This window comes from Staurois parvus, unplaced genomic scaffold (assembly GCF_062004578.1).
Source record: "Staurois parvus isolate SC_StPar_1 unplaced genomic scaffold, SC_StPar_1.0 ptg000047l, whole genome shotgun sequence".
Lineage (NCBI taxonomy): Eukaryota > Metazoa > Chordata > Amphibia > Anura > Ranidae > Staurois > Staurois parvus.
In genome coordinates this window covers 3958307-3983872 of record NW_028317843.1, presented here as the reverse complement: position 1 = coordinate 3983872, position 25566 = coordinate 3958307, and the positions used below count along the sequence as shown (strand labels likewise).

Sequence of the window (25566 nt, the reverse complement as noted above, 5' to 3'; positions counted from 1 at the left end):
TTTAGATGTTGTTTGGCAAACTCTAATCTGGCCTTCCTGTTTTTGAGGCTCACCAATGGTTTACATCTTGTGGTGAACCCTCTGTATTCACTCTGGTGAAGTCTTCTCTTGATTGTTGACTTTGACACACATACACCTACCTCCTGGAGAGTGTTCTTGATCTGGCCAACTGTTGTGAAGGGTGTTTTCTTCACCAGGGAAAGAATTATTCGGTCATCCACCACAGTTGTTTTCCGTGATCTTCCGGGTCTTTTGGTGTTGCTGAGCTCACCGGTGTGTTCCTTCTTTTTAAGAATGTTCCAAACAGTTGTTTTGGCCACGCCTAATGTTTTTGCTATCTCTCTGATGGGTTTGTTTTTTCTGCCTAATGATGGCTTGCTTCACTGATAGTGACAGCTCTTTGTATCTCAACTTGAGAGTTGACAGATTCCAAATGCAAATAGCACACTTGAAATGAACTCTGGACCTTTTCATCTGCTCATTGTAATTGGGATAATGAGGGAATAACACACACCTGGCCATGGAACAGCTGAGAAGCCAATTGTCCCATTACTTTTGGTCCCTTAACAAGTGGGAGGCACATATGCAAACTGTTGTAATTCCTACACCGTTCACCTGATTTGGATGTAAATACCCTCAAATTAAAGCTGACAGTCTGCAGTTAAAGCACATCTTGTTTGTTTCATTTCAAATCCATTGTGGTGGTGTATAGAGCCAAAAATGTTAGAATTGTGTTGATGTCCCAATATTTATGGACCTGACTGTATCTACTGGAATTTTATATATACTAGTAATGGCGGCGATCAGCGACTTATAGCGGGACTGCAGCGGGCATTCTGACACTGGGGGGAACTGACTGTCACTGACATCCCCAGTAACACTAATACAGTGATCAGTGCTAATAAAAAGCATTGACACTGTACTAATAACACTGGGCAGGAAGGGGTTAACAACTGGGGCAATCAAAGGGTTAACTGTGTGCTGTTTTACTGTTTTGTCTGTGTGCTGTGCCTTATTGTGTAAGCACACTGCTATGCAGAGCAATACAAAGCAGCGTGCTGGTGTTGATAGGAGAAAGATCTGTATTGTTTACATACCGACCTCTCCTCTGTCAGTGTTTCTCGGCGATCGCCGGGTGCCAGCGGGGAATCTCCAATCAGGACCCGGTGATCGACAGCTGTAGCCACCAATGGTGGCGTGGGTAGGGTGGCGTGCGCCCCCTACCCGGAAATACAAAATCATGTATATATACGTGATTTTGCACAACCCTGCCGCCTGTAGCAGTAGTTCTGCTATAGGGTGGTCGGGAAGCGGCTAAGCAAGGAGAGCATGTAAGGCTTTTAACTAGAGATGAGCGAATCGAAGTATCCGAAGTGGAATTCGAGTCGAATATCTGAAAAATTTCAATTCGTGCCGAATCCGAAAAATAGCCTAATTCGGACGCGCGAATCGAAATTTTTCAGAAAATGGCGGCTGACATGTGCGGCGACGGAGCGGGGATGTCTGGGAAGGCGCGCAGACAAGGCGCGCTGACCCATAATGCATGCCTCAACTACATGTGATCGCATCAGCCTATCAGCAGCCAGCCAGCCAGCACTGTGTAATGGTCGAGCTATAAATAGCGGCCATTTTGGAATTCTTCATTTGCCTGCAGTTATTGAACAGAGGCAGACCGCTCTGTACTAGGGACAGGGACAGAGTTAGGGCCACAGAAACGATAATTGGGGACAGAGAAAAGTTACTTAGGGACAGAGAACCATTACTCAGGGACACAGACTTGTTAATGAGGGCCACAGAATCGTTATTTAGGGACAAAGAAACGCTAGTTAGGGCCACAGAATTCATAATCAGGGACAGACAGAATTGTTACTCAGTGCCAGAGAATTGTTACTTAGGGCCACAGAAACGTTATTAGGGCCACAGAATTGTTACTCAGGGACAGACAGAATTGTTACTGAGTGCCAGAGAATTGTTACTCAGGGACAGACAGAATTGTTACTCAGTGCCAGAGAATTGTTACTTAGGGCCACAGAAACTTTAATTAGGGCCACAGAATTTTTACTCAGGGACAGACAGAATTGTTACTCAGTGCCAGAGAATTGTTACTCAGGGACAGACAGAATTGTTACTGAGTGCCAGAGAATTGTTACTCAGGGCCACAGAAACTTTACTTAGGGCCACAGAATTTTTACTCAGGGACAGACAGAATTGTTACTGAGTGCCAGAGAATTGTTACTCAGGGACAGACAGAATTGTTACTGAGTGCCAGAGAATTGTTACTTAGGGCCACAGAAACTTTACTTAGGGCCACAGAATTGTTACTCGCACAGACACAGAATTGTTACTCGCACAGACACAGAATTGTTACTGAAGGCCACAGAACTGTTACTTAGGGCCACAGAATTGTTACTCGCACAGACACAGAATTGTTACTCGCACAGACACAGAACTGTTACTGAGGGCCACAGAACTGTTACTTAGGGACAAAGAAACGCTAGTTAGGGCCACAGAATTGTTACTCAGGGACAGACAGAATTGTTACTGAGTGCCAGAGAATTGTTACTCAGGGACAGACAGAATTGTTACTGAGTGCCAGAGAATTGTTACTTAGGGCCACAGAAACTTTAATTAGGGCCACAGAATTTTTACTCAGGGACAGACAGAATTGTTACTCAGTGCCAGAGAATTGTTACTCAGGGACAGACAGAATTGTTACTGAGTGCCAGAGAATTGTTACTCAGGGCCACAGAAACTTTACTTAGGGCCACAGAATTTTTACTCAGGGACAGACAGAATTGTTACTGAGTGCCAGAGAATTGTTACTCAGGGACAGACAGAATTGTTACTGAGTGCCAGAGAATTGTTACTTAGGGCCACAGAAACTTTACTTAGGGCCACAGAATTGTTACTCGCACAGACACAGAATTGTTACTCGCACAGACACAGAATTGTTACTGAAGGCCACAGAACTGTTACTTAGGGCCACAGAATTGTTACTCGCACAGACACAGAATTGTTACTCGCACAGACACAGAACTGTTACTGAGGGCCACAGAACTGTTACTTAGGGACAAAGAAACGCTAGTTAGGGCCACAGAATTGTTACTCAGGGACAGACAGAATTGTTACTGAGTGCCAGAGAATTGTTACTCAGGGACAGACAGAATTGTTACTGAGTGCCAGAGAATTGTTACTTAGGGCCACAGAAACTTTAATTAGGGCCACAGAATTTTTACTCAGGGACAGACAGAATTGTTACTCAGTGCCAGAGAATTGTTACTCAGGGACAGACAGAATTGTTACTGAGTGCCAGAGAATTGTTACTCAGGGCCACAGAAACTTTAATTAGGGCCACAGAATTTTTACTCAGGGACAGACAGAATTGTTACTGAGTGCCAGAGAATTGTTACTCAGGGACAGACAGAATTGTTACTGAGTGCCAGAGAATTGTTACTTAGGGCCACAGAAACTTTACTTAGGGCCACAGAATTGTTACTCGCACAGACACAGAATTGTTACTCGCACAGACACAGAATTGTTACTGAAGGCCACAGAACTGTTACTTAGGGCCACAGAATTGTTACTCGCACAGACACAGAATTGTTACTCGCACAGACACAGAACTGTTACTGAGGGCCACAGAACTGTTACTTAGGGACAAAGAAACGCTAGTTAGGGCCACAGAATTGTTACTCAGGGACAGACAGAATTGTTACTGAGTGCCAGAGAATTGTTACTCAGGGACAGACAGAATTGTTACTGAGTGCCAGAGAATTGTTACTTAGGGCCACAGAAACTTTAATTAGGGCCACAGAATTTTTACTCAGGGACAGACAGAATTGTTACTCAGTGCCAGAGAATTGTTACTCAGGGACAGACAGAATTGTTACTGAGTGCCAGAGAATTGTTACTCAGGGCCACAGAAACTTTAATTAGGGCCACAGAATTTTTACTCAGGGACAGACAGAATTGTTACTGAGTGCCAGAGAATTGTTACTCAGGGACAGACAGAATTGTTACCGAGTGCCAGAGAATTGTTACTCAGGGACAGACAGAATTGTTACTGAGTGCCAGAGAATTGTTACTTAGGGCCACAGAAACTTTCATTAGGGCCACAGAATTTTTACTCAGGGACAGACAGAATTGTTACTGAGTGCCAGAGAATTGTTACTCAGGGACAGAGAGAATTGTTACTGAGTGCCAGAGAATTGTTACTTAGGGCCACAGAAACTTTAATTAGGGCCACAGAATTTTTACTCAGGGACAGACAGAATTGTTACTGAGTGCCAGAGAATTGTTACTCAGGGACAGACAGAATTGTTACCGAGTGCCAGAGAATTGTTACTCAGGGACAGACAGAATTGTTACTGAGTGCCAGAGAATTGTTACTTAGGGCCACAGAAACTTTAATTAGGGCCACAGAATTTTTACTCAGGGACAGACAGAATTGTTACTGAGTGCCAGAGAATTGTTACTCAGGGACAGACAGAATTGTTACGGAGTGCCAGAGAATTGTTACTCAGGGCCCCAGAAACTTTACTTAGGGCCAGAGAATTTTTACTCAGGGACAGACAGAATTGTTACTGAGTGCCAGAGAATTGTTACTCAGGGACAGACAGAATTGTTACGGAGTGCCAGATAATTGTTACTCAGGGCCCCAGAAACTTTACTTAGGGCCACAGAATTTTTACTCAGGGACAGACAGAATTGTTACTGAGTGCCAGAGAATTGTTACTCAGGGACAGACAGAATTGTTACTGAGTGCCAGAGAATTGTTACTCAGGGACAGACAGAATTGTTACTGAGTGCCAGATAATTGTTACTCAGGGCCCCAGAAACTTTACTTAGGGCCACAGAATTTTTACTCAGGGACAGACAGAATTGTTACTGAGTGCCAGAGAATTGTTACTCAGGGACAGACAGAATTGTTACTGAGTGCCAGAGAATTGTTACTTAGGGCCACAGAAACTTGAATTAGGGCCACAGAATTTTTACTCAGGGACAGACAGAATTGTTACTGAGTGCCAGAGAATTGTTACTCAGGGACAGACAGAATTGTTACGGAGTGCCAGAGAATTGTTACTCAGGGACAGACAGAATTGTTACTGAGTGCCAGAGAATTGTTACTTAGGGCCACAGAAACTTTAATTAGGGCCACAGAATTTTTACTCAGGGACAGACAGAATTGTTACTGAGTGCCAGAGAATTGTTACTCAGGGACAGACAGAATTGTTACGGAGTGCCAGAGAATTGTTACTCAGGGCCCCAGAAACTTTACTTAGGGCCAGAGAATTTTTACTCAGGGACAGACAGAATTGTTACTGAGTGCCAGAGAATTGTTACTCAGGGACAGACAGAATTGTTACGGAGTGCCAGATAATTGTTACTCAGGGCCCCAGAAACTTTACTTAGGGCCACAGAATTTTTACTCAGGGACAGACAGAATTGTTACTGAGTGCCAGAGAATTGTTACTCAGGGACAGACAGAATTGTTACTGAGTGCCAGAGAATTGTTACTCAGGGACAGACAGAATTGTTACTGAGTGCCAGATAATTGTTACTCAGGGCCCCAGAAACTTTACTTAGGGCCACAGAATTTTTACTCAGGGACAGACAGAATTGTTACTGAGTGCCAGAGAATTGTTACTCAGGGACAGACAGAATTGTTACTGAGTGCCAGAGAATTGTTACTTAGGGCCACAGAAACTTGAATTAGGGCCACAGAATTTTTACTCAGGGACAGACAGAATTGTTACTGAGTGCCAGAGAATTGTTACTCAGGGACAGACAGAATTGTTACGGAGTGCCAGAGAATTGTTACTCAGGGACAGACAGAATTGTTACTGAGTGCCAGAGAATTGTTACTCAGGGACAGACAGAATTGTTACGGAGTGCCAGATAATTGTTACTCAGGGCCCCAGAAACTTTACTTAGGGCCACAGAATTTTTACTCAGGGACAGACAGAATTGTTACTGAGTGCCAGAGAATTGTTACTCAGGGACAGACAGAATTGTTACTGAGTGCCAGAGAATTGTTACTTAGGGCCACAGAAACTTTACTTAGGGCCACAGAATTGTTTCTCGCACAGACACAGAATTGTTACTCGCACAGACACAGAATTGTTACTGAGGGCCACAGAACTGTTACTTGGGGCCACAGAAACGTTAATCAGGGACACAGAATTGTTACTGAGGGCCACAGAACTGTTACTTAGGGCCACAGAATTGTTACTCGCACAGACACAGAATTGTTACTCAGGGACACAGAATTGTTACTCAGGGACACATAATCATTTAATTAAAGAGTATGTCAGACAACATGCAGAGGAGTGGCAGAGGAGGCAATGTTTTAGGAGCGAGCAGACGTGGCAGCAGAGGAAGGGGTCGAGGCAGCACTATTCGCAGCCAGAGGCCAGTGCTCCCGGTGTCATCCAGCGGTCGTGTCTCCACCGACAACCCTGCCGTCGTCGATTGGTTGGCTCGGTCGTCTTCCTCTTCCCAGGTCACCTCTGACACCTACAGCCAACGGTCGGTGGGTACGTCAGACACAACCGTTAGTTGGCATGGCCCGGGACCAAGCCCACTGAAATCACGTGTCCTCTACCTGCCCCTGTCCTTTGGTGTTCCCTCACCAAGCGAAGTATCGCATGCTGTGGGCTCAGCCCCACTGTACAGTGAGGAAGAGCTAACAGAGGGCGGTCAGGAACGGGGGGAGACATCCGCCTTTTCAGCAGCCAGGCGAAGAAGTAGTGGCGAGGAGAGTGACTCGGTAGCCGGTCTAGAGACAGGTCTGTCTCCTGACCCAGACGCAGCCGAGGGGGCTAGTAGTGAGGCGGAGACCCTACTTGATGATGAGGAGGTTGATCGCACTTGGCAGCCTCGTCGTCATCAGGCAATTTCTTCCGCATCATCAGGAGAAGAGGGTGGCAGCGAGCAAAACAGTCGGTGGGTTGCCCAGGAGACAGCAGCAGGGTCGCAGCAGTGTCAGTGGAGCCAAACGGCCACGGAGTAGAGCACCATCTCCACTGCAGCCTACCACCACGGCCAGTAGTGGTGCCGGTGTGCACGGAGGAAGCAGCAGTCAGCCAGTGAGGAGTATCGGGGGCAAAGTTTCCTACTCGGCGGTGTGGCAATTTTTCGTCAAGCCGCCCGAGGAAGTAAACGTAGCCGTATGTCGACTATGTGGCCAGAAAGTCAAGCGTGGCCAGGGGGCCCATGTTGGGACTACAGCGTTGCGGCAGCATATGCAGCGTCGCCATTTGGTGGCCTGGGAAAACCGTGATAAAGATACGGCGGTTCTGCCCGCCCCAGCCCCCGCTCCATCACCCGCTCCGTTACTTGCTCCGTCACCCGACGTCAATCGCCCTCCATCAGCCAGTCAAGGCTCCAACACCTCTGCTGAGGGGAGTTGTCGCTCGTTGGCATCTTCCGCTCGTTCAGATGCTCCTTCTCCTGCTACTCCTCTTCACGGATTCCGTCAGCAGTCTTTCTTGGAATCCGTTTCCAAGAGACAACAGTTTGCGAGCACGCACCCGACGGTGCAAAAGCTGAACGTCCTCCTGTCCAAGTTGCTGGTGCTGCAGTCCCTCCCTTTCCAAGTGGTGGACTCAGCACCTTTCAGAGAAATGATGGCTTGTGCCGCGCCGCGGTGGAGAGTGCCAAGCCGTCATTTCTTCGCCAAAAAGGCAGTGCCAGCCCTGCATTCACATGTAGAAGACATGGTGGGCCAGTCTTTGAGCATGTCGGTCTCTGCCAAAGTGCACGGCAGCGCCGACGTGTGGAGCTGTAACTACGGTCAGGGACAGTACATGTCATTTACGGCCCACTGGGTGAACGTGGTGCCGTCACAGCCGCACCAGCAACTTGGACAGGTCACGCCGCTTTTGCCTCCACGTTTGCACGTCCTTGGTCCGGCAAAGATGTCCGCCTCTACCACCTCTTCTTCCGCCGTGTCCTCAGCCGCCACCCCCGTGCCAAGTCCCATTACCCGACCGGCATATCACATGTGCAGGGCGCAACGGTGTCACGCTGTTCTGCACCTGGTATGCCTTGGCGAACGTAGTCACACAGGGGAGGAACTTCTGAGTGTAATGAACAGAGAAATCGACAGATGGCTGTCTCCGCGCAAACTGAAAATCGGAACCATGTTGACCGACAACGGAAAGAACATGGTGTCTGCTCTGCGTCAAGGAAGGTTGTGCCATGCGCCATGCATGGCTCACGTGTTCAATCTGGTTGTCAAGCGGTTCTTAAAATCCACCATCCCACTGCAAGACATCCTTAAAATGTCACGTAAACTGTGCATGCATTTCAGCCATTCCTACACCGCAAAGAACACTCTCATTGAGCTGCAGCGGCAGAACGGAATTCCACAGCATCGCCTGATCTGCGACGTTGCAACAAGGTGGAATTCAACACTACACATGTTAGACCGCCTTTACGAACAGCGAAAGGCCATCACCGATTTCCTGATGTTACAAGCGGATAAAGGTACTCCCCTGTGTAACTTAGATGTCAGCCATTGGCAGCTCATGCGTGACACCTGCCGCTTGCTCAGGCCCTTTGAGGAGGCCACGCTATTCGTGAGTCGGCAGGACTATGGGATGAACGACGTCATTCCTCTGTTGCACGTCCTTGAACAAATGCTGTTAACAATGGCTGGTCAGGGTGCGGTAGACGTGGCGCACAGATCTCAACGCCACATGACCCCTGTGGGGGCAGGACAGGAAGAAGAGGAGGAGGTAGAGGAGGACATTTGTGCTCAGGAATTATTGAGTGAAATGGGTGGTTTTTCCACTCAGCGGACAGGAGTGGAGGAGCAGGAGCATCTGGTAGAGGAGGAGGAGGAGGAGACAGAGGACCCAGATGCACCGTGGCAGTATGCTGTGGAGATGGAGGCAGGGAGTCCCTCGCATTCCTTGGCACAAATGGCCCATAGCATGCTCGGTTGCTTGCGTAGCGACAGCCGAATAATAACCATCAGACAGAGGGATGACTTTTGGCTGTCCACCTTGTTGGACCCTCGCTACCGTTCCAAAATGGTGGCCTTTTTCACACCTGCTGAGAGGGAGGCCAAAATAACGTACTATAAAAACCACCTATGTAGTCAGTTGGTCTCTGCCTTTGTGCGCTAACGTCCATCCTCAGACACTGTGGGCCCTGTGCGCTCGCGTTCCGCTGCCATGGCAGCAGGGGAGGGGTGGGGTGGTAGGAGCAGTGGCAGCTCCACCAGTAGCAGCTGCCTCAGTCTGCAGTCGATGATGAGTAGCTTTCTTCACCAGCGCAGTGAGGAAACTACTAACCAGCCGCAGCAGCAGCAGCAGCATCAGGTGGACCTGGAGCAGGACCTCAAACAACAGGCTTGGGCCTACTTGGACAGCACCCTGCCAACCGAGGTAGACAATCCCCTTGACTACTGGGCAACGAAACTTGACCTTTGGCCCCAACTAGCTGAATTTGCCCTTGAAAGGCTGTCATGCCCAGCCAGTAGCGTGGCATCGGAGCGCGTGTTTAGTGCGGCAGGAGGTATTGTAACTCCGCGGAGGACACGACTGTCCACCCAAAGTGTGGAGAGACTCACGTTTGTGAAAATGAATCAGGCGTGGATTAGTCTGGATTTCAAACCACCAGTTCCTGACACAACTGACTAAATCCGCCATGAATCATGCCTCAAACATGTGCCACTTTGAGGTCTCCTCACACACTGCTGGTGTGTAGATTTTTTTGACATAGGGTGCTGGCAGATTATGGGCCTCCTATAGCTGCTGCCAGGCCCCTAATCTGCCATAGGCCCCTATATACCGCTTCCTCATGCTGCTGCCAGGTCCAGAGTCTCTCATGGGTCCCTGTACGGCCTCCCATTGCTGCTGTCTCCATCGCCACACTCTGCCATGTGCCACTTTCAGGTCTCCTCACACACTGCTGGTGTGTAGAATTTTTTGACATAGGGTGATGGCAGATTATGGGCCTCCCATTGCTGCTGCCAGGCCCCTAATCTGCCATAGGCCCCTATATACCGCTTCCTCATGCTGCTGCCAGGTCCAGAGTCTGTCATGGGTCCCTGTACGGCCTCCCATTGCTGCTGTCTCCATCGCCACACTCTGCCATGTGCCACTTTCAGGTCTCCTCACACTGCTGGTGTGTTGAATTTTTTGACATAGGGTGCTGGCAGATTAAGGGCCTCCCATAGCTGCTGCCAGGCCCCTAATCTGCCATAGGCCCCTATATACCGCCTCCTCATGCTGCTGCCAGGTCCAGAGTCTCTCATGGGTCCCTGTACGGCCTCCCATTGCTGCTGTCTCCATCGCCACACTCTGCCATGTGCCACTTTCAGGTCTCCTCACACACTGCTGGTGTGTAGAATTTTTTGACATAGGGTGCTGGCAGATTATGGGCCTCCCATAGCTGCTGCCTGGCCCCTAATCTGCCATAGGCCCCTATATACCGCTTCCTCATGCTGCTGCCAGGTCCAGAGTCTCTCATGGGTCCCTGTACGGCCTCCCATTGCTGCTGTCTCCATCGCCACACTCTGCCATGTGCCACTTTCAGGTCTCCTCACACTGCTGGTGTGTTGAATTTTTTGACATAGGGTGCTGGCAGATTACGGGCCTCCTATAGCTGCTGCCAGGCCCCTAATCTGCCATAGGCCCCTATATACCGCCTCCTCATGCTGCTGCCAAGTCCAGAGTCTGTCATGGGTCCCTGTACGGCCTCCCATTGCTGCTGTCTCCATCGCCACACTCTGCCATGTGCCACTTTCAGGTCTCCTCACACTGCTGGTGTGTTCCATTTTTTGTCATAGGGTGCTGGCAGATTACGGGCCTCCCATAGCTGCTGCCAGGCCCCTAATCTGCCATAGGCCCCTATATACCGCCTCCTCATGCTGCTGTCAGGTCCAGAGTCTCTCATGGGTCCCTGTACGGCCTCCCATTGCTGCTGTCTCCATCGCCACACTCTGCCATGTGCCACTTTCAGGTCTCCTCACACTGCTGGTGTGTTCCATTTTTTGTCATAGGGTGCTGGCAGATTACGGGCCTCCCATAGCTGCTGCCAGGCCCCTAATCTGCCATAGGCCCCTATATACCGCCTCCTCATGCTGCTGCCAGGTCCAGAGTCTCTCATGGGTCCCTGTACGGCCTCCCATTGCTGCTGTCTCCATCGCCACACTCTGCCATGTGCCACTTTCAGGTCTCCTCACACACTGCTGGTGTGTAGAATTTTTTGACATAGGGTGCTGGCAGATTAAGGGCCTCCCATAGCTGCTGCCAGGCCCCTAATCTGCCATAGGCCCCTATATACCGCTTCCTCATGCTGCTGCCAGGTCCAGAGTCTGTCATGGGTCCCTGTACGGCCTCCCATTGCTGCTGTCTCCATCGCCACACTCTGCCATGTGCCACTTTCAGGTCTCCTCACACTGCTGGTGTGTTGAATTTTTTGACATAGGGTGCTGGCAGATTATGGGCCTCCTATAGCTGCTGCCAGGCCCCTAATCTGCCATGGGCCCCTATATACCGCCTCCTCATGCTGCTGCCAGGTCCAGAGTCTGTCATGGGTCCCTGTACGGCCTCCCATTGCTGCTGTCTCCATCGCCACACTCTGCCATGTGCCACTTTCAGGTCTCCTCACACACTGCTGGTGTGTTGAATTTTTTGACATAGGGTGCTGGCAGATTATGGGCCTCCTATAGCTGCTGCCAGGCCCCTAATCTGCCATAGGCCCCTATATACCGCCTCCTCATGCTGCTGCCAAGTCCAGAGTCTGTCATGGGTCCCTGTACGGCCTCCCATTGCTGCTGTCTCCATCGCCACACTCTGCCATGTGCCACTTTCAGGTCTCCTCACACTGCTGGTGTGTTCCATTTTTTGTCATAGGGTGCTGGCAGATTACGGGCCTCCCATAGCTGCTGCCAGGCCCCTAATCTGCCATAGGCCCCTATATACCGCCTCCTCATGCTGCTGCCAGGTCCAGAGTCTCTCATGGGTCCCTGTACGGCCTCCCATTGCTGCTGTCTCCATCGCCACACTCTGCCATGTGCCACTTTCAGGTCTCCTCACACTGCTGGTGTGTTCCATTTTTTGTCATAGGGTGCTGGCAGATTACGGGCCTCCCATAGCTGCTGCCAGGCCCCTAATCTGCCATAGGCCCCTATATACCGCCTCCTCATGCTGCTGCCAGGTCCAGAGTCTCTCATGGGTCCCTGTACGGCCTCCCATTGCTGCTGTCTCCATCGCCACACTCTGCCATGTGCCACTTTCAGGTCTCCTCACACACTGCTGGTGTGTAGAATTTTTTGACATAGGGTGCTGGCAGATTAAGGGCCTCCCATAGCTGCTGCCAGGCCCCTAATCTGCCATAGGCCCCTATATACCGCTTCCTCATGCTGCTGCCAGGTCCAGAGTCTGTCATGGGTCCCTGTACGGCCTCCCATTGCTGCTGTCTCCATCGCCACACTCTGCCATGTGCCACTTTCAGGTCTCCTCACACTGCTGGTGTGTTGAATTTTTTGACATAGGGTGCTGGCAGATTATGGGCCTCCTATAGCTGCTGCCAGGCCCCTAATCTGCCATGGGCCCCTATATACCGCCTCCTCATGCTGCTGCCAGGTCCAGAGTCTGTCATGGGTCCCTGTACGGCCTCCCATTGCTGCTGTCTCCATCGCCACACTCTGCCATGTGCCACTTTCAGGTCTCCTCACACACTGCTGGTGTGTTGAATTTTTTGACATAGGGTGCTGGCAGATTATGGGCCTCCTATAGCTGCTGCCAGGCCCCTAATCTGCCATAGGCCCCTATATACCGCCTCCTCATGCTGCTGCCAAGTCCAGAGTCTGTCATGGGTCCCTGTACGGCCTCCCATTGCTGCTGTCTCCATCGCCACACTCTGCCATGTGCCACTTTCAGGTCTCCTCACACTGCTGGTGTGTTCCATTTTTTGTCATAGGGTGCTGGCAGATTACGGGCCTCCCATAGCTGCTGCCAGGCCCCTAATCTGCCATAGGCCCCTATATACCGCCTCCTCATGCTGCTGCCAGGTCCAGAGTCTCTCATGGGTCCCTGTACGGCCTCCCATTGCTGCTGTCTCCATCGCCACACTCTGCCATGTGCCACTTTCAGGTCTCCTCACACTGCTGGTGTGTTCCATTTTTTGTCATAGGGTGCTGGCAGATTACGGGCCTCCCATAGCTGCTGCCAGGCCCCTAATCTGCCATAGGCCCCTATATACCGCCTCCTCATGCTGCTGCCAGGTCCAGAGTCTCTCATGGGTCCCTGTACGGCCTCCCATTGCTGCTGTCTCCATCGCCACACTCTGCCATGTGCCACTTTCAGGTCTCCTCACACACTGCTGGTGTGTAGAATTTTTTGACATAGGGTGCTGGCAGATTAAGGGCCTCCCATAGCTGCTGCCAGGCCCCTAATCTGCCATAGGCCCCTATATACCGCTTCCTCATGCTGCTGCCAGGTCCAGAGTCTGTCATGGGTCCCTGTACGGCCTCCCATTGCTGCTGTCTCCATCGCCACACTCTGCCATGTGCCACTTTCAGGTCTCCTCACACTGCTGGTGTGTTGAATTTTTTGACATAGGGTGCTGGCAGATTATGGGCCTCCTATAGCTGCTGCCAGGCCCCTAATCTGCCATGGGCCCCTATATACCGCCTCCTCATGCTGCTGCCAGGTCCAGAGTCTGTCATGGGTCCCTGTACGGCCTCCCATTGCTGCTGTCTCCATCGCCACACTCTGCCATGTGCCACTTTCAGGTCTCCTCACACACTGCTGGTGTGTTGAATTTTTTGACATAGGGTGCTGGCAGATTATGGGCCTCCTATAGCTGCTGCCAGGCCCCTAATCTGCCATAGGCCCCTATATACCGCCTCCTCATGCTGCTGCCAAGTCCAGAGTCTGTCATGGGTCCCTGTACGGCCTCCCATTGCTGCTGTCTCCATCGCCACACTCTGCCATGTGCCACTTTCAGGTCTCCTCACACTGCTGGTGTGTTCCATTTTTTGTCATAGGGTGCTGGCAGATTACGGGCCTCCCATAGCTGCTGCCAGGCCCCTAATCTGCCATAGGCCCCTATATACCGCCTCCTCATGCTGCTGCCAGGTCCAGAGTCTCTCATGGGTCCCTGTACGGCCTCCCATTGCTGCTGTCTCCATCGCCACACTCTGCCATGTGCCACTTTCAGGTCTCCTCACACTGCTGGTGTGTTCCATTTTTTGTCATAGGGTGCTGGCAGATTACGGGCCTCCCATAGCTGCTGCCAGGCCCCTAATCTGCCATAGGCCCCTATATACCGCCTCCTCATGCTGCTGCCAGGTCCAGAGTCTCTCATGGGTCCCTGTACGGCCTCCCATTGCTGCTGTCTCCATCGCCACACTCTGCCATGTGCCACTTTCAGGTCTCCTCACACACTGCTGGTGTGTAGAATTTTTTGACATAGGGTGCTGGCAGATTAAGGGCCTCCCATAGCTGCTGCCAGGCCCCTAATCTGCCATAGGCCCCTATATACCGCTTCCTCATGCTGCTGCCAGGTCCAGAGTCTGTCATGGGTCCCTGTACGGCCTCCCATTGCTGCTGTCTCCATCGCCACACTCTGCCATGTGCCACTTTCAGGTCTCCTCACACTGCTGGTGTGTTGAATTTTTTGACATAGGGTGCTGGCAGATTATGGGCCTCCTATAGCTGCTGCCAGGCCCCTAATCTGCCATGGGCCCCTATATACCGCCTCCTCATGCTGCTGCCAGGTCCAGAGTCTGTCATGGGTCCCTGTACGGCCTCCCATTGCTGCTGTCTCCATCGCCACACTCTGCCATGTGCCACTTTCAGGTCTCCTCACACACTGCTGGTGTGTTGAATTTTTTGACATAGGGTGCTGGCAGATTATGGGCCTCCTATAGCTGCTGCCAGGCCCCTAATCTGCCATAGGCCCCTATATACCGCTTCCTCATGCTGCTGCCAGGTCCAGAGTCTCTCATGCCATGTGCCACTTTCAGGTCTCCTCACACTGCTGGTGTGTAGAATTTTTTTGACATAGGGTGCTGGCAGATTATGGGCCTCCTATAGCTGCTGCCAGGCCCCTAATCTGCCATAGGCCCCTATATACCGCCTCCTCATGCTGCTGCCAGGTCCAGAGTCTGTCATGGGTCCCTGTACGGCCTCCCATTGCTGCTGTCTCCATCGCCACACTCTGCCATGTGCCACTTTCAGGTCTCCTCACACACTGCTGGTGTGTAGAATTTTTTGACATAGGGTGCTGGCAGATTATGGGCCTCCCATAGCTGCTGCCAGGCCCCTAATCTGCCATAGGCCCCTATATACCGCTTCCTCATGCTGCTGCCAGGTCCAGAGTCTCTCATGCCATGTGCCACTTTCAGGTCTCCTCACACACTGCTGGTGTGTAGAATTTTTTGACATAGGGTGCTGGCAGATTAAGGGCCTCCCATAGCTGCTGCCAGGCCCCTAATCTGCCATAGGCCCCTATATACCGCTTCCTCATGCTGCTGCCAGGTCCAGAGTCTGTCATGGGTCCCTGTACGGCCTCCCATTGCTGCTGTCTCCATCGCCACACTCTGCCATGTGCCACTTTCAGGTCTCCTCACACTGCTGGTGTGTTGAATTTTTTGACATAGGGTGCTGGCAGATTATGGGCCTCCTATAGCTGCTGCCAGGCCCCTAATCTGCCATGGGCCCCTATATACCGCCTCCTCATGCTGCTGCCAGGTCCAGAGTCTGTCATGGGTCCCTGTACGGCCTCCCATTGCTGCTGTCTCCATCGCCACACTCTGCCATGTGCCACTTTCAGGTCTCCTCACACACTGCTGGTGTGTAGAATTTTTTGACATAGGGTGCTGGCAGATTAAGGGCCTCCCATAGCTGCTGCCAGGCCCCTAATCTGCCATAGGCCCCTATATACCGCCTCCTCATGTTGCTGCCAGGTCCAGAGTCTGTCATGGGTCCCTGTACGGCCTCCCATTGCTGCTGTCTCCATCGCCACACTCTGCCATGTGCCACTTTCAGGTCTCCTCACACACTGCTGGTGTGTAGAATTTTTTGACATAGGGTGCTGGCAGATTATGGGCCTCCTATAGCTGCTGCCAGGCCCCTAATCTGCCATGGGCCCCTATATACCGCTTCCTCATGCTGCTGCCAGGTCCAGAGTCTGTCATGGGTCCCTGTACGGCCTCCCATTGCTGCTGTCTCCATCGCCACACTCTGCCATGTGCCACTTTCAGGTCTCCTCACACACTGCTGGTGTGTTGAATTTTTTGACATAGGGTGCTGGCAGATTATGGGCCTCCTATAGCTGCTGCCAGGCCCCTAATCTGCCATAGGCCCCTATATACCGCTTCCTCATGCTGCTGCCAGGTCCAGAGTCTCTCATGCCATGTGCCACTTTCAGGTCTCCTCACACTGCTGGTGTGTAGAATTTTTTTGACATAGGGTGCTGGCAGATTATGGGCCTCCTATAGCTGCTGCCAGGCCCCTAATCTGCCATAGGCCCCTATATACCACCTCCTCATGCTGCTGCCAGGTCCAGAGTCTGTCATGGGTCCCTGTACGGCCTCCCATTGCTGCTGTCTCCATCGCCACACTCTGCCATGTGCCACTTTCAGGTCTCCTCACACACTGCTGGTGTGTAGAATTTTTTGACATAGGGTGCTGGCAGATTATGGGCCTCCCATTGCTGCTGCCAGGCCCCTAATCTGCCATAGGCCCCTATATACCACTTCCTCATGCTGCTGCCAGGTCCAGAGTCTCTCATGCCATGTGCCACTTTCAGGTCTCCTCACACACTGCTGGTGTGTAGAATTTTTTGACATAGGGTGCTGGCAGATTAAGGGCCTCCCATAGCTGCTGCCAGGCCCCTAATCTGCCATAGGCCCCTATATACCGCTTCCTCATGCTGCTGCCAGGTCCAGAGTCTGTCATGGGTCCCTGTACGGCCTCCCATTGCTGCTGTCTCCATCGCCACACTCTGCCATGTGCCACTTTCAGGTCTCCTCACACTGCTGGTGTGTTGAATTTTTTGACATAGGGTGCTGGCAGATTATGGGCCTCCTATAGCTGCTGCCAGGCCCCTAATCTGCCATGGGCCCCTATATACCGCCTCCTCATGCTGCTGCCAGGTCCAGAGTCTGTCATGGGTCCCTGTACGGCCTCCCATTGCTGCTGTCTCCATCGCCACACTCTGCCATGTGCCACTTTCAGGTCTCCTCACACACTGCTGGTGTGTAGAATTTTTTGACATAGGGTGCTGGCAGATTAAGGGCCTCCCATAGCTGCTGCCAGGCCCCTAATCTGCCATAGGCCCCTATATACCGCCTCCTCATGTTGCTGCCAGGTCCAGAGTCTGTCATGGGTCCCTGTACGGCCTCCCATTGCTGCTGTCTCCATCGCCACACTCTGCCATGTGCCACTTTCAGGTCTCCTCACACACTGCTGGTGTGTAGAATTTTTTGACATAGGGTGCTGGCAGATTATGGGCCTCCTATAGCTGCTGCCAGGCCCCTAATCTGCCATGGGCCCCTATATACCGCTTCCTCATGCTGCTGCCAGGTCCAGAGTCTGTCATGGGTCCCTGTACGGCCTCCCATTGCTGCTGTCTCCATCGCCACACTCTGCCATGTGCCACTTTCAGGTCTCCTCACACTGCTGGTGTGTTGAATTTTTTGACATAGGGTGCTGGCAGATTATGGGCCTCCTATAGCTGCTGCCAGGCCCCTAATCTGCCATGGGCCCCTATATACCGCCTCCTCATGCTGCTGCCAGGTCCAGAGTCTGTCATGGGTCCCTGTACGGCCTCCCATTGCTGCTGTCTCCATCGCCACACTCTGCCATGTGCCACTTTCAGGTCTCCTCACACACTGCTGGTGTGTAGAATTTTTTGACATAGGGTGCTGGCAGATTAAGGGCCTCCCATAGCTGCTGCCAGGCCCCTAATCTGCCATAGGCCCCTATATACCGCCTCCTCATGTTGCTGCCAGGTCCAGAGTCTGTCATGGGTCCCTGTACGGCCTCCCATTGCTGCTGTCTCCATCGCCACACTCTGCCATGTGCCACTTTCAGGTCTCCTCACACACTGCTGGTGTGTAGAATTTTTTGACATAGGGTGCTGGCAGATTATGGGCCTCCTATAGCTGCTGCCAGGCCCCTAATCTGCCATGGGCCCCTATATACCGCCTCCTCATGCTGCTGCCAGGTCCAGAGTCTGTCATGGGTCCCTGTACGGCCTCCCATTGCTGCTGTCTCCATCGCCACACTCTGCCATGTGCCACTTTCAGGTCTCCTCACACACTGCTGGTGTGTAGAATTTTTTGACATAGGGTGCTGGCAGATTAAGGGCCTCCCATAGCTGCTGCCAGGCCCCTAATCTGCCATAGGCCCCTATATACCGCCTCCTCATGTTGCTGCCAGGTCCAGAGTCTGTCATGGGTCCCTGTACGGCCTCCCATTGCTGCTGTCTCCATCGCCACACTCTGCCATGTGCCACTTTCAGGTCTCCTCACACACTGCTGGTGTGTAGAATTTTTTGACATAGGGTGCTGGCAGATTAAGGGCCTCCCATAGCTGCTGCCAGGCCCCTAATCTGCCATAGGCCCCTATATACTGCCTCCTCATGTTGCTGCCAGGTCCAGAGTCTGTCATGGGTCCCTGTACGGCCTCCCATTGCTGCTGTCTCCATCGCCACACTCTGCCATGTGCCACTTTCAGGTCTCCTCACACACTGCTGGTGTGTAGAATTTTTTGACATAGGGTGCTGGCAGATTAAGGGCCTCCCATAGCTGCTGCCAGGCCCCTAATCTGCCATAGGCCCCTATATACCGCCTCCTCATGCTGCTGCCAGGTCCAGAGTCTGTCATGGGTCCCTGTACGGCCTCCCATTGCTGCTGTCTCCATCGCCACACTCTGCCATGTGCCACTTTCAGGTCTCCTCACACACTGCTGGTGTGTAGAATTTTTTGACATAGGGTGCTGGCAGATTAAGGGCCTCCCATAGCTGCTGCCAGGCCCCTAATCTGCCATAGGCCCCTATATACCGCCTCCTCATGCTGCTGCCAGGTCCAGAGTCTGTCATGGGTCCCTGTACGGCCTCCCATTGCTGCTGTCTCCATCGCCACACTCTGCCATGTGCCACTTTCAGGTCTCCTCACACACTGCTGGTGTGTAGAATTTTTTGACATAGGGTGCTGGCAGATTAAGGGCCTCCCATAGCTGCTGCCAGGCCCCTAATCTGCCATAGGCCCCTATATACCGCCTCCTCATGCTGCTGCCAGGTCCAGAGTCTGTCATGGGTCCCTGTACGGCCTCCCATTGCTGCTGTCTCCATCGCCACACTCTGCCATGTGCCACTTTCAGGTCTCCTCACACACTGCTGGTGTGTAGAATTTTTTGACATAGGGTTCTGGCAGATTAAGGGCCTCCCATAGCTGCTGCCAGGCCCCTAATCTGCCAAAGGCCCCTATATACCGCCTCCTCATGCTGCTGCCAGGTCCAGAGTCTGTCATGGGTCCCTGTACGGCCTCCCATTGCTGCTGTCTCCATCGCCACACTCTGCCATGTGCCACTTTCAGGTCTCCTCACACACTGCTGGTGTGTTGAATTTTTTGACATAGGGTGCTGGCAGATTATGGGCCTCCTATAGCTGCTGCCAGGCCCCTAATCTGCCATAGGCCCCTATATACCGCTTCCTCATGCTGCTGCCAGGTCCAGAGTCTCTCATGCCATGTGCCACTTTCAGGTCTCCTCACACTGCTGGTGTGTAGAATTTTTTTGACATAGGGTGCTGGCAGATTATGGGCCTCCTATAGCTGCTGCCAGGCCCCTAATCTGCCATAGGCCCCTATATACCGCCTCCTCATGCTGCTGCCAGGTCCAGAGTCTGTCATGGGTCCCTGTACGGCCTCCCATTGCTGCTGTCTCCATCGCCACACTCTGCCATGTGCCACTTTCAGGTCTCCTCACACACTGCTGGTGTGTAGAATTTTTTGACATAGGGTGCTGGCAGATTACGGGCCTCCCATAGCTGCTGCCAGGCCCCTAATCTGCCATGGGCCCCTATACCGACTCCTCATGCTGTGACGTTGCAACAAGGTGGAATTCAACCCTACATATGTTAGACCGCCTTTACGAACAGCAAAAGGCCATCACAGATTTCCTGATGTTAAAAGCGGATAAAGGTATTCCCTGTGTAACTTAGATGTCAGCCATTGGCAGCTCATGCGTGACACCTGCGCTTGCTCAGGCCCTTTGAGGAGGCCACGCTATTCGTGAGTCGGCAGGACTATGGGATGAACGACGTCATTCCTCTGTTGCACGTCCTGGAACAAATGCTGTTAACAATGGCTGGTCAGGGTGCGGTAGACGTGGCGCACAGATCTCAACGCCACATGACCCCTGTGGGGGCAGGACAGGAAGAAGAGGAGGAGGTAGAGGAGGACATTGGTGCTCAGGAATTATTGAGTGAAATGGGTGGTTTTTCCACTCAGCGGACAGGAGTGGAGGAGCAGGAGCATCTGGTAGAGGAGGAGGAGGAGGAGGAGACAGAGGACCCAGACGCACCGTGGCAGTATGCTGTGGAGATGGAGGCAGGGAGTCCCTCGCATTCCTTGGCACAAATGGCCCATAGCATGCTCGGTTGCTTGCGTAGCGACAGCCGAATAATAACCATCAGACAGAGGGATGACTTTTGGCTGTCCACCTTGTTGGACCCTCGCTACCGTTCCAAAATGGTGGCCTTTTTCACACCTGCTGAGAGGGAGGCCAAAATAACGTACTATAAAAACCACCTATGTAGTCAGCTGGTCTCTGCCTGTCTGCGCCAACGTCCATCCTCAGACACTGTGGGCCCTGTGCGCTCGCGTTCCGCTGCGATGGCAGCAGGGGAGGGGTGGGGTGGTAGGAGCAGTGGCAGCTCCACCAGCAGCGGCTGCCTCAGTCTGCAGTCGATGATGAGTAGCTTTCTTCACCAGCGCAGTGAGGAAACTACTAACCAGCCGCAGCAGCAGCAGCAGCAGCATCAGGTGGACCTGGAGCAGGACCTCAAACAACAGGCTTAGGCCTACTTGGACAGCACCCTGCCAACCGAGGTAGACAATCCCCTTGACTACTGGGCAACGAAACTTGACCTTTGGCCCCAACTAGCTGAATTTGCCCTTGAAAGGCTGTCATGCCCGGCCAGTAGCGTGGCATCGGAGCGCGTGTTTAGTGCGGCAGGAGGTATTGCAACTCCGCGGAGGACACGACTGTCCACCCAAAGTGTGGAGAGACTGACGTTTGTGAAAATGAATCAGGCGTGGATTAGTCTGGATTTCAAACCACCAGTTCCTGACACAACTGACTAAATCCGCCATGAATCATGCCCCAAACATGTGCCACTTTCAGGTCTCCTCACACTGCTGGTGTGTTCCATTTTTTGTCATAGGGTGCTGGCAGATTACGGGCCTCCCATAGCTGCTGCCAGGCCCCTAATCTGCCATGGGCCCCTATACCGCCTCCTCATGCTGCTGCCAAGTCCAGAGTCTCTCATGGGTCCCTGTACGGCCTCCCATTGCTGCTGTCTCCATCGCCACACTCTGCCATGTGCCACTTTCAGGTCTCCTCACACTGCTGGTGTATTCCATTTTTTGTCATAGGGTGCTGGCAGATTACGGGCTTCCCATAGCTGCTGCCAGGCCCCTAATCTGCCATGGGCCCCTATACCGCCTCCTCATGCTGCTGCCAGGTCCAGAGTGTGTCATGGGTCCCTGTACGGCCTCCCATTGCTGCTGTCTCCATCGCCACACTCTGCCATGTGCCACTTTCAGGTCTCCTCACACTGCTGGTGGGTTCCATTTTTTGTCATAGGGTGCTGGCAGATTACGGGCCTCCCATAGCTGCTGCCAGGCCCCTAATCTGCCATGGGCCCCCGTACCGACTCCTCATGCTGCTGCCAGTCCCGTAATCTGTCATGGGCCCCTGTTGTCGCTTGTTGGCATATTCCGCTCGTTCAGATGCTCCTTCTCCTGCTACTCCTCTTCACGGATTCCGTCAGCAGTCTTTCTTGGAATCCGTTTCCAAGAGACAACAGTTTGCGAGCACGCACCAGACGGTGCAGAAACTGAACGTCCTCCTGTCCAAGTTGCTGCTGCCAGGCTTGTAATCTGTCATGCGCCCCTGTACCGCCTCCTCATGCTGCTGCCAGGTCCAGAGTGTGACATGGGCCCCCGTACCGACTCCAAATGCTGCTGCCAGGCCCGTAATCTGTCATGGGCCCCTGTACCGCCTCCCCATGCTGCTGCCAGGTCCAGATTGTGTCATGGGTCCCTGTACGGCCTCCCATTGCTGCTGCCAGGCCTGTAATCTGCCATGGGCCCCCCTACCGACTCCTCATGCTGCTGCCAGGCCCGTAATCTGCCATGGGCCCCTGTACCGCCTCCTCATGCTGCTGCCAGGTCCAGAGTGTGTCATGGGTCCCTGTACGGCCTCCCATTGCTGCTGTCTCTATCGCCACACTCTGCCATGTGCAACTTTCAGGTCTCCTCACACTGCTGGTGGTTTCCATTTTTGTCATAGGGTGCTGCATGGCCTCCCATTGCTGCTGCCTCCACCGCCACACTGTGGCTCCACACTCTGGTTTTGGCCCCGTGACTGGCCAAATGAGTGAAGTGTGCGGTGATTCTAAGATCGACGGCACTCATCTGCATGTCATACTGCCTGACAGTATTATTTCTCTTCCCCAGCAGACTCCAAGGGCATTTAAATTAAAGGTACAGTGTTCAGCACTAATATTAAGTCTCTCTGAAGCCTAGAAACACCCTTTTTTAAGTTAAATTCACAGCGAATATATTCGACTCGAATCGAATTTTTTCTACGAATTCGCCGAATCAGTCGAATCGAATTTTTGAATACTTCGCTCATCTCTACTTTTAACAAAGAAAGAAGAACTAAAAAAGGTAACCAGCTATTTATTTTTAGTTATGCTATGTTAATGTCAACATGTCTCAAATATAAAATATGTGTGATATGTGTAGGTGGATTGCAGGAAATGGCCAGGATTTGTTATTGTGCATCACCAATCTTGTGATTGGGACATTCCTGCCAGACGATATACTGGTGACCTCATTTTTCCCTACTACAATACAGCATGGTCAAGCAACCTACCTAGCTTGTGAATGAGCAATGCAGCACATGGATGCAGTCACCACTCCTCCTATAGTCATGTCCACACAGTACAGCATAGTGCAAACCATTAAATCCTTAACTAACTCGGAGTGCTGGCCCTCTGCCAATGTCAATACTGCGGTGCAAGGGATTCCAGATTTAAAAACAGCTTAAGAAATATATGCGAGTTCAGTGTGAAATACGTAGATCTACTGTTTTTAGAGTAAATATGTTTTGATTTCTATCTTAAGCTCGACTTTAATTCTTAGTTCTATTTTATTGTAGGGAAATTGTGTTTCTGTGAGCACCAGTTCGTTGTCACTAACAGCAAGACTGAAGCATGCAAATAACACCTACGCCAGCAAAGGACTGGCTGGAAATGCTACCATTTTGTTTGACAGCTGCTGGGCAAACTACACCGATCTTGTTCTTGAACTACCAGGTAGGAACAACATTTCACATCTCTGCTTCTGTGTGCATCTAAAGGGCATGTAAGTGATTCTAAAGCAGCCCTGTCATAAAATAAGCCCAGCTCCTTAAACAAAATTTGATTCAGTAATTGACATTTGTTGAGCTGGCAGGGCCACCCGTGGTTGGAATTTGGTCTCAATAGGCTGACATTCTAAGCCTCATTCACAATGGGCATACTGGACAGTACACCCATGTGAAGGCTATCTTCACCCATACATACAGACAGTCTGTATTCTGGTCCATGCATGGGACCCACACAGATGTATACTCTGGGACGAGCTTGGAGCTCCATGCAGGTCCATGCAGCTCACCTCCTGTCATTGATATCCACAGGCTGCCTGTAACACCTGTTTCAATCCTGTGCAGGTGAAGATGGCCTTTACATGGGTGTGCAGATTGTACACATGTGAATAAAGCCAAAGGTTTTTGGCCTTAACACTGCTCTGTTGCAGAACACTTTGTGAATGTCAGTTTTCTATGCACCACACTGAGCACTGTGGTTCCTCCTACAAACCACCAGGACACATCAGAGGTAATTAATCTCATATTAATCTCATCTCCTATGAAGTGTGGCCGATGCTTCTGTAAATTCCCTGTGTAGCTTACTCCATATAGAGCCATCTGTTCCAACTCCTTTAGTGACCAGTTGCTGTTCTTAGTAATCAAAGCGGAATTATACTCACTTTCTATCCAGCGCTCCAGCATCCTAAAGCTTCCCACCGGCTGCTTTCATCTTCAGCCGGTTTGGCTTCTGAGTACTGATCTTCTGCCATTTTTATTGTCTCGGCATCACTCCCATACATGCATGGGAGTTCATCTCGGCACTGTTGAAACTGCATAGTGTATGAGGCATAAAGGCAGGTAAGAAACTGTAATGTATAAGAGCCATAGGGGTAGATTTACGTATACTTATCTGGTGCGGCTGTGCATAGTAGCCAATCAGCTTCTAACTTCAGCTGGTTCAATTAGTCTTTGACAGAAAAACCTGGAAGCTGTTTCTGCACCATATTTTGCACTCTCCAATTTTAGTAAATCAACCCCATAGTATGTCTCTTCTGTGCTAAAAACCCTGCCTGTATGTCAATTTTTTTGTTTTGTTTTTTGTCAAAGTTCCACTTTAATCTTTACTAACTCCCACTATTAAAAATCTCCTGTACAGCCCAAAACTAATCTGAATACCAACAAGTGGTTAAACCTTTCAGTAGTCTTCATAAGGCACTTTTCTGGTTGTAATGACTACTGTGTTTTTTATATCAAAGTATTTCCAACACTTTTTCTTTATTTGCACCTGCTGTGCTCTAAATTTTTCTCCTGTTCCTGAATATGTCTGTTAATAACATCTAAAACATATCTCTCAATCCTCTCAATGGGTGTTAAATAGAAATCCTCCCAAAATTTTGGTACAGAAAGGATAGTAGGTCTTTTAGAGCCACTTAGGAATCCACAGTTTTGCATTCCTGTGCGATTAGTGCTATGCCATTTTCAGGTCATTCATTTGAATGGTCTAAAATTTCACTGGATCTTAACAAAGTAGTGCACGCACTAGTTTTCAAAAATGCATCACACCAAATCACATGGTTTGCTATGATTAAAGCCCACAAAGGTTGAAACGCATAAGAAGTTTTGTGTATTGGATCTTTTCTCCTGATGGACCTAATAAAGAGCTTTGGACACCATGTTGCCAACCTTTTTCTAACTGGATGCAGTACCTTGTGATCTGGTGCAGGCAAATGCACTGTGTTTGTGATCTGAGTTTGAGGTGTCATTACAAATGTATAGACACCCACAGAAGATCGCACATCCAGTGTGTTTTAAATGTGTAGTGGGAAAAGTGCATTGAACGTGCCTTTCCCGCACCACCTTCTGGTGTGAACCACCACGTGCATGCTGATAGGCAGGGAAATGCAGCTATGGCAGAAGAGACCAAGGGCCAGTTCACACCAGAACAAGGCACCCATGC

General features: G+C 51.3%; 1 protein-coding gene across 1 annotated transcript in view; it reads left to right on the top strand.

Annotated features, from left to right (window-relative positions):
* LOC149470395 (fibrocystin-L-like) overlaps positions 1 to 25566 on the top strand; it is a 278175-nt gene that overhangs the window by 247239 nt on the left and 5370 nt on the right. Inside the window, exon 78 of the mRNA XM_089664464.1 lies at positions 23421 to 23577. Coding sequence (XP_089520590.1) covers positions 23421 to 23577 — 157 coding nt within the window. The remainder of the gene's footprint in view (positions 1 to 23420; positions 23578 to 25566) is intronic.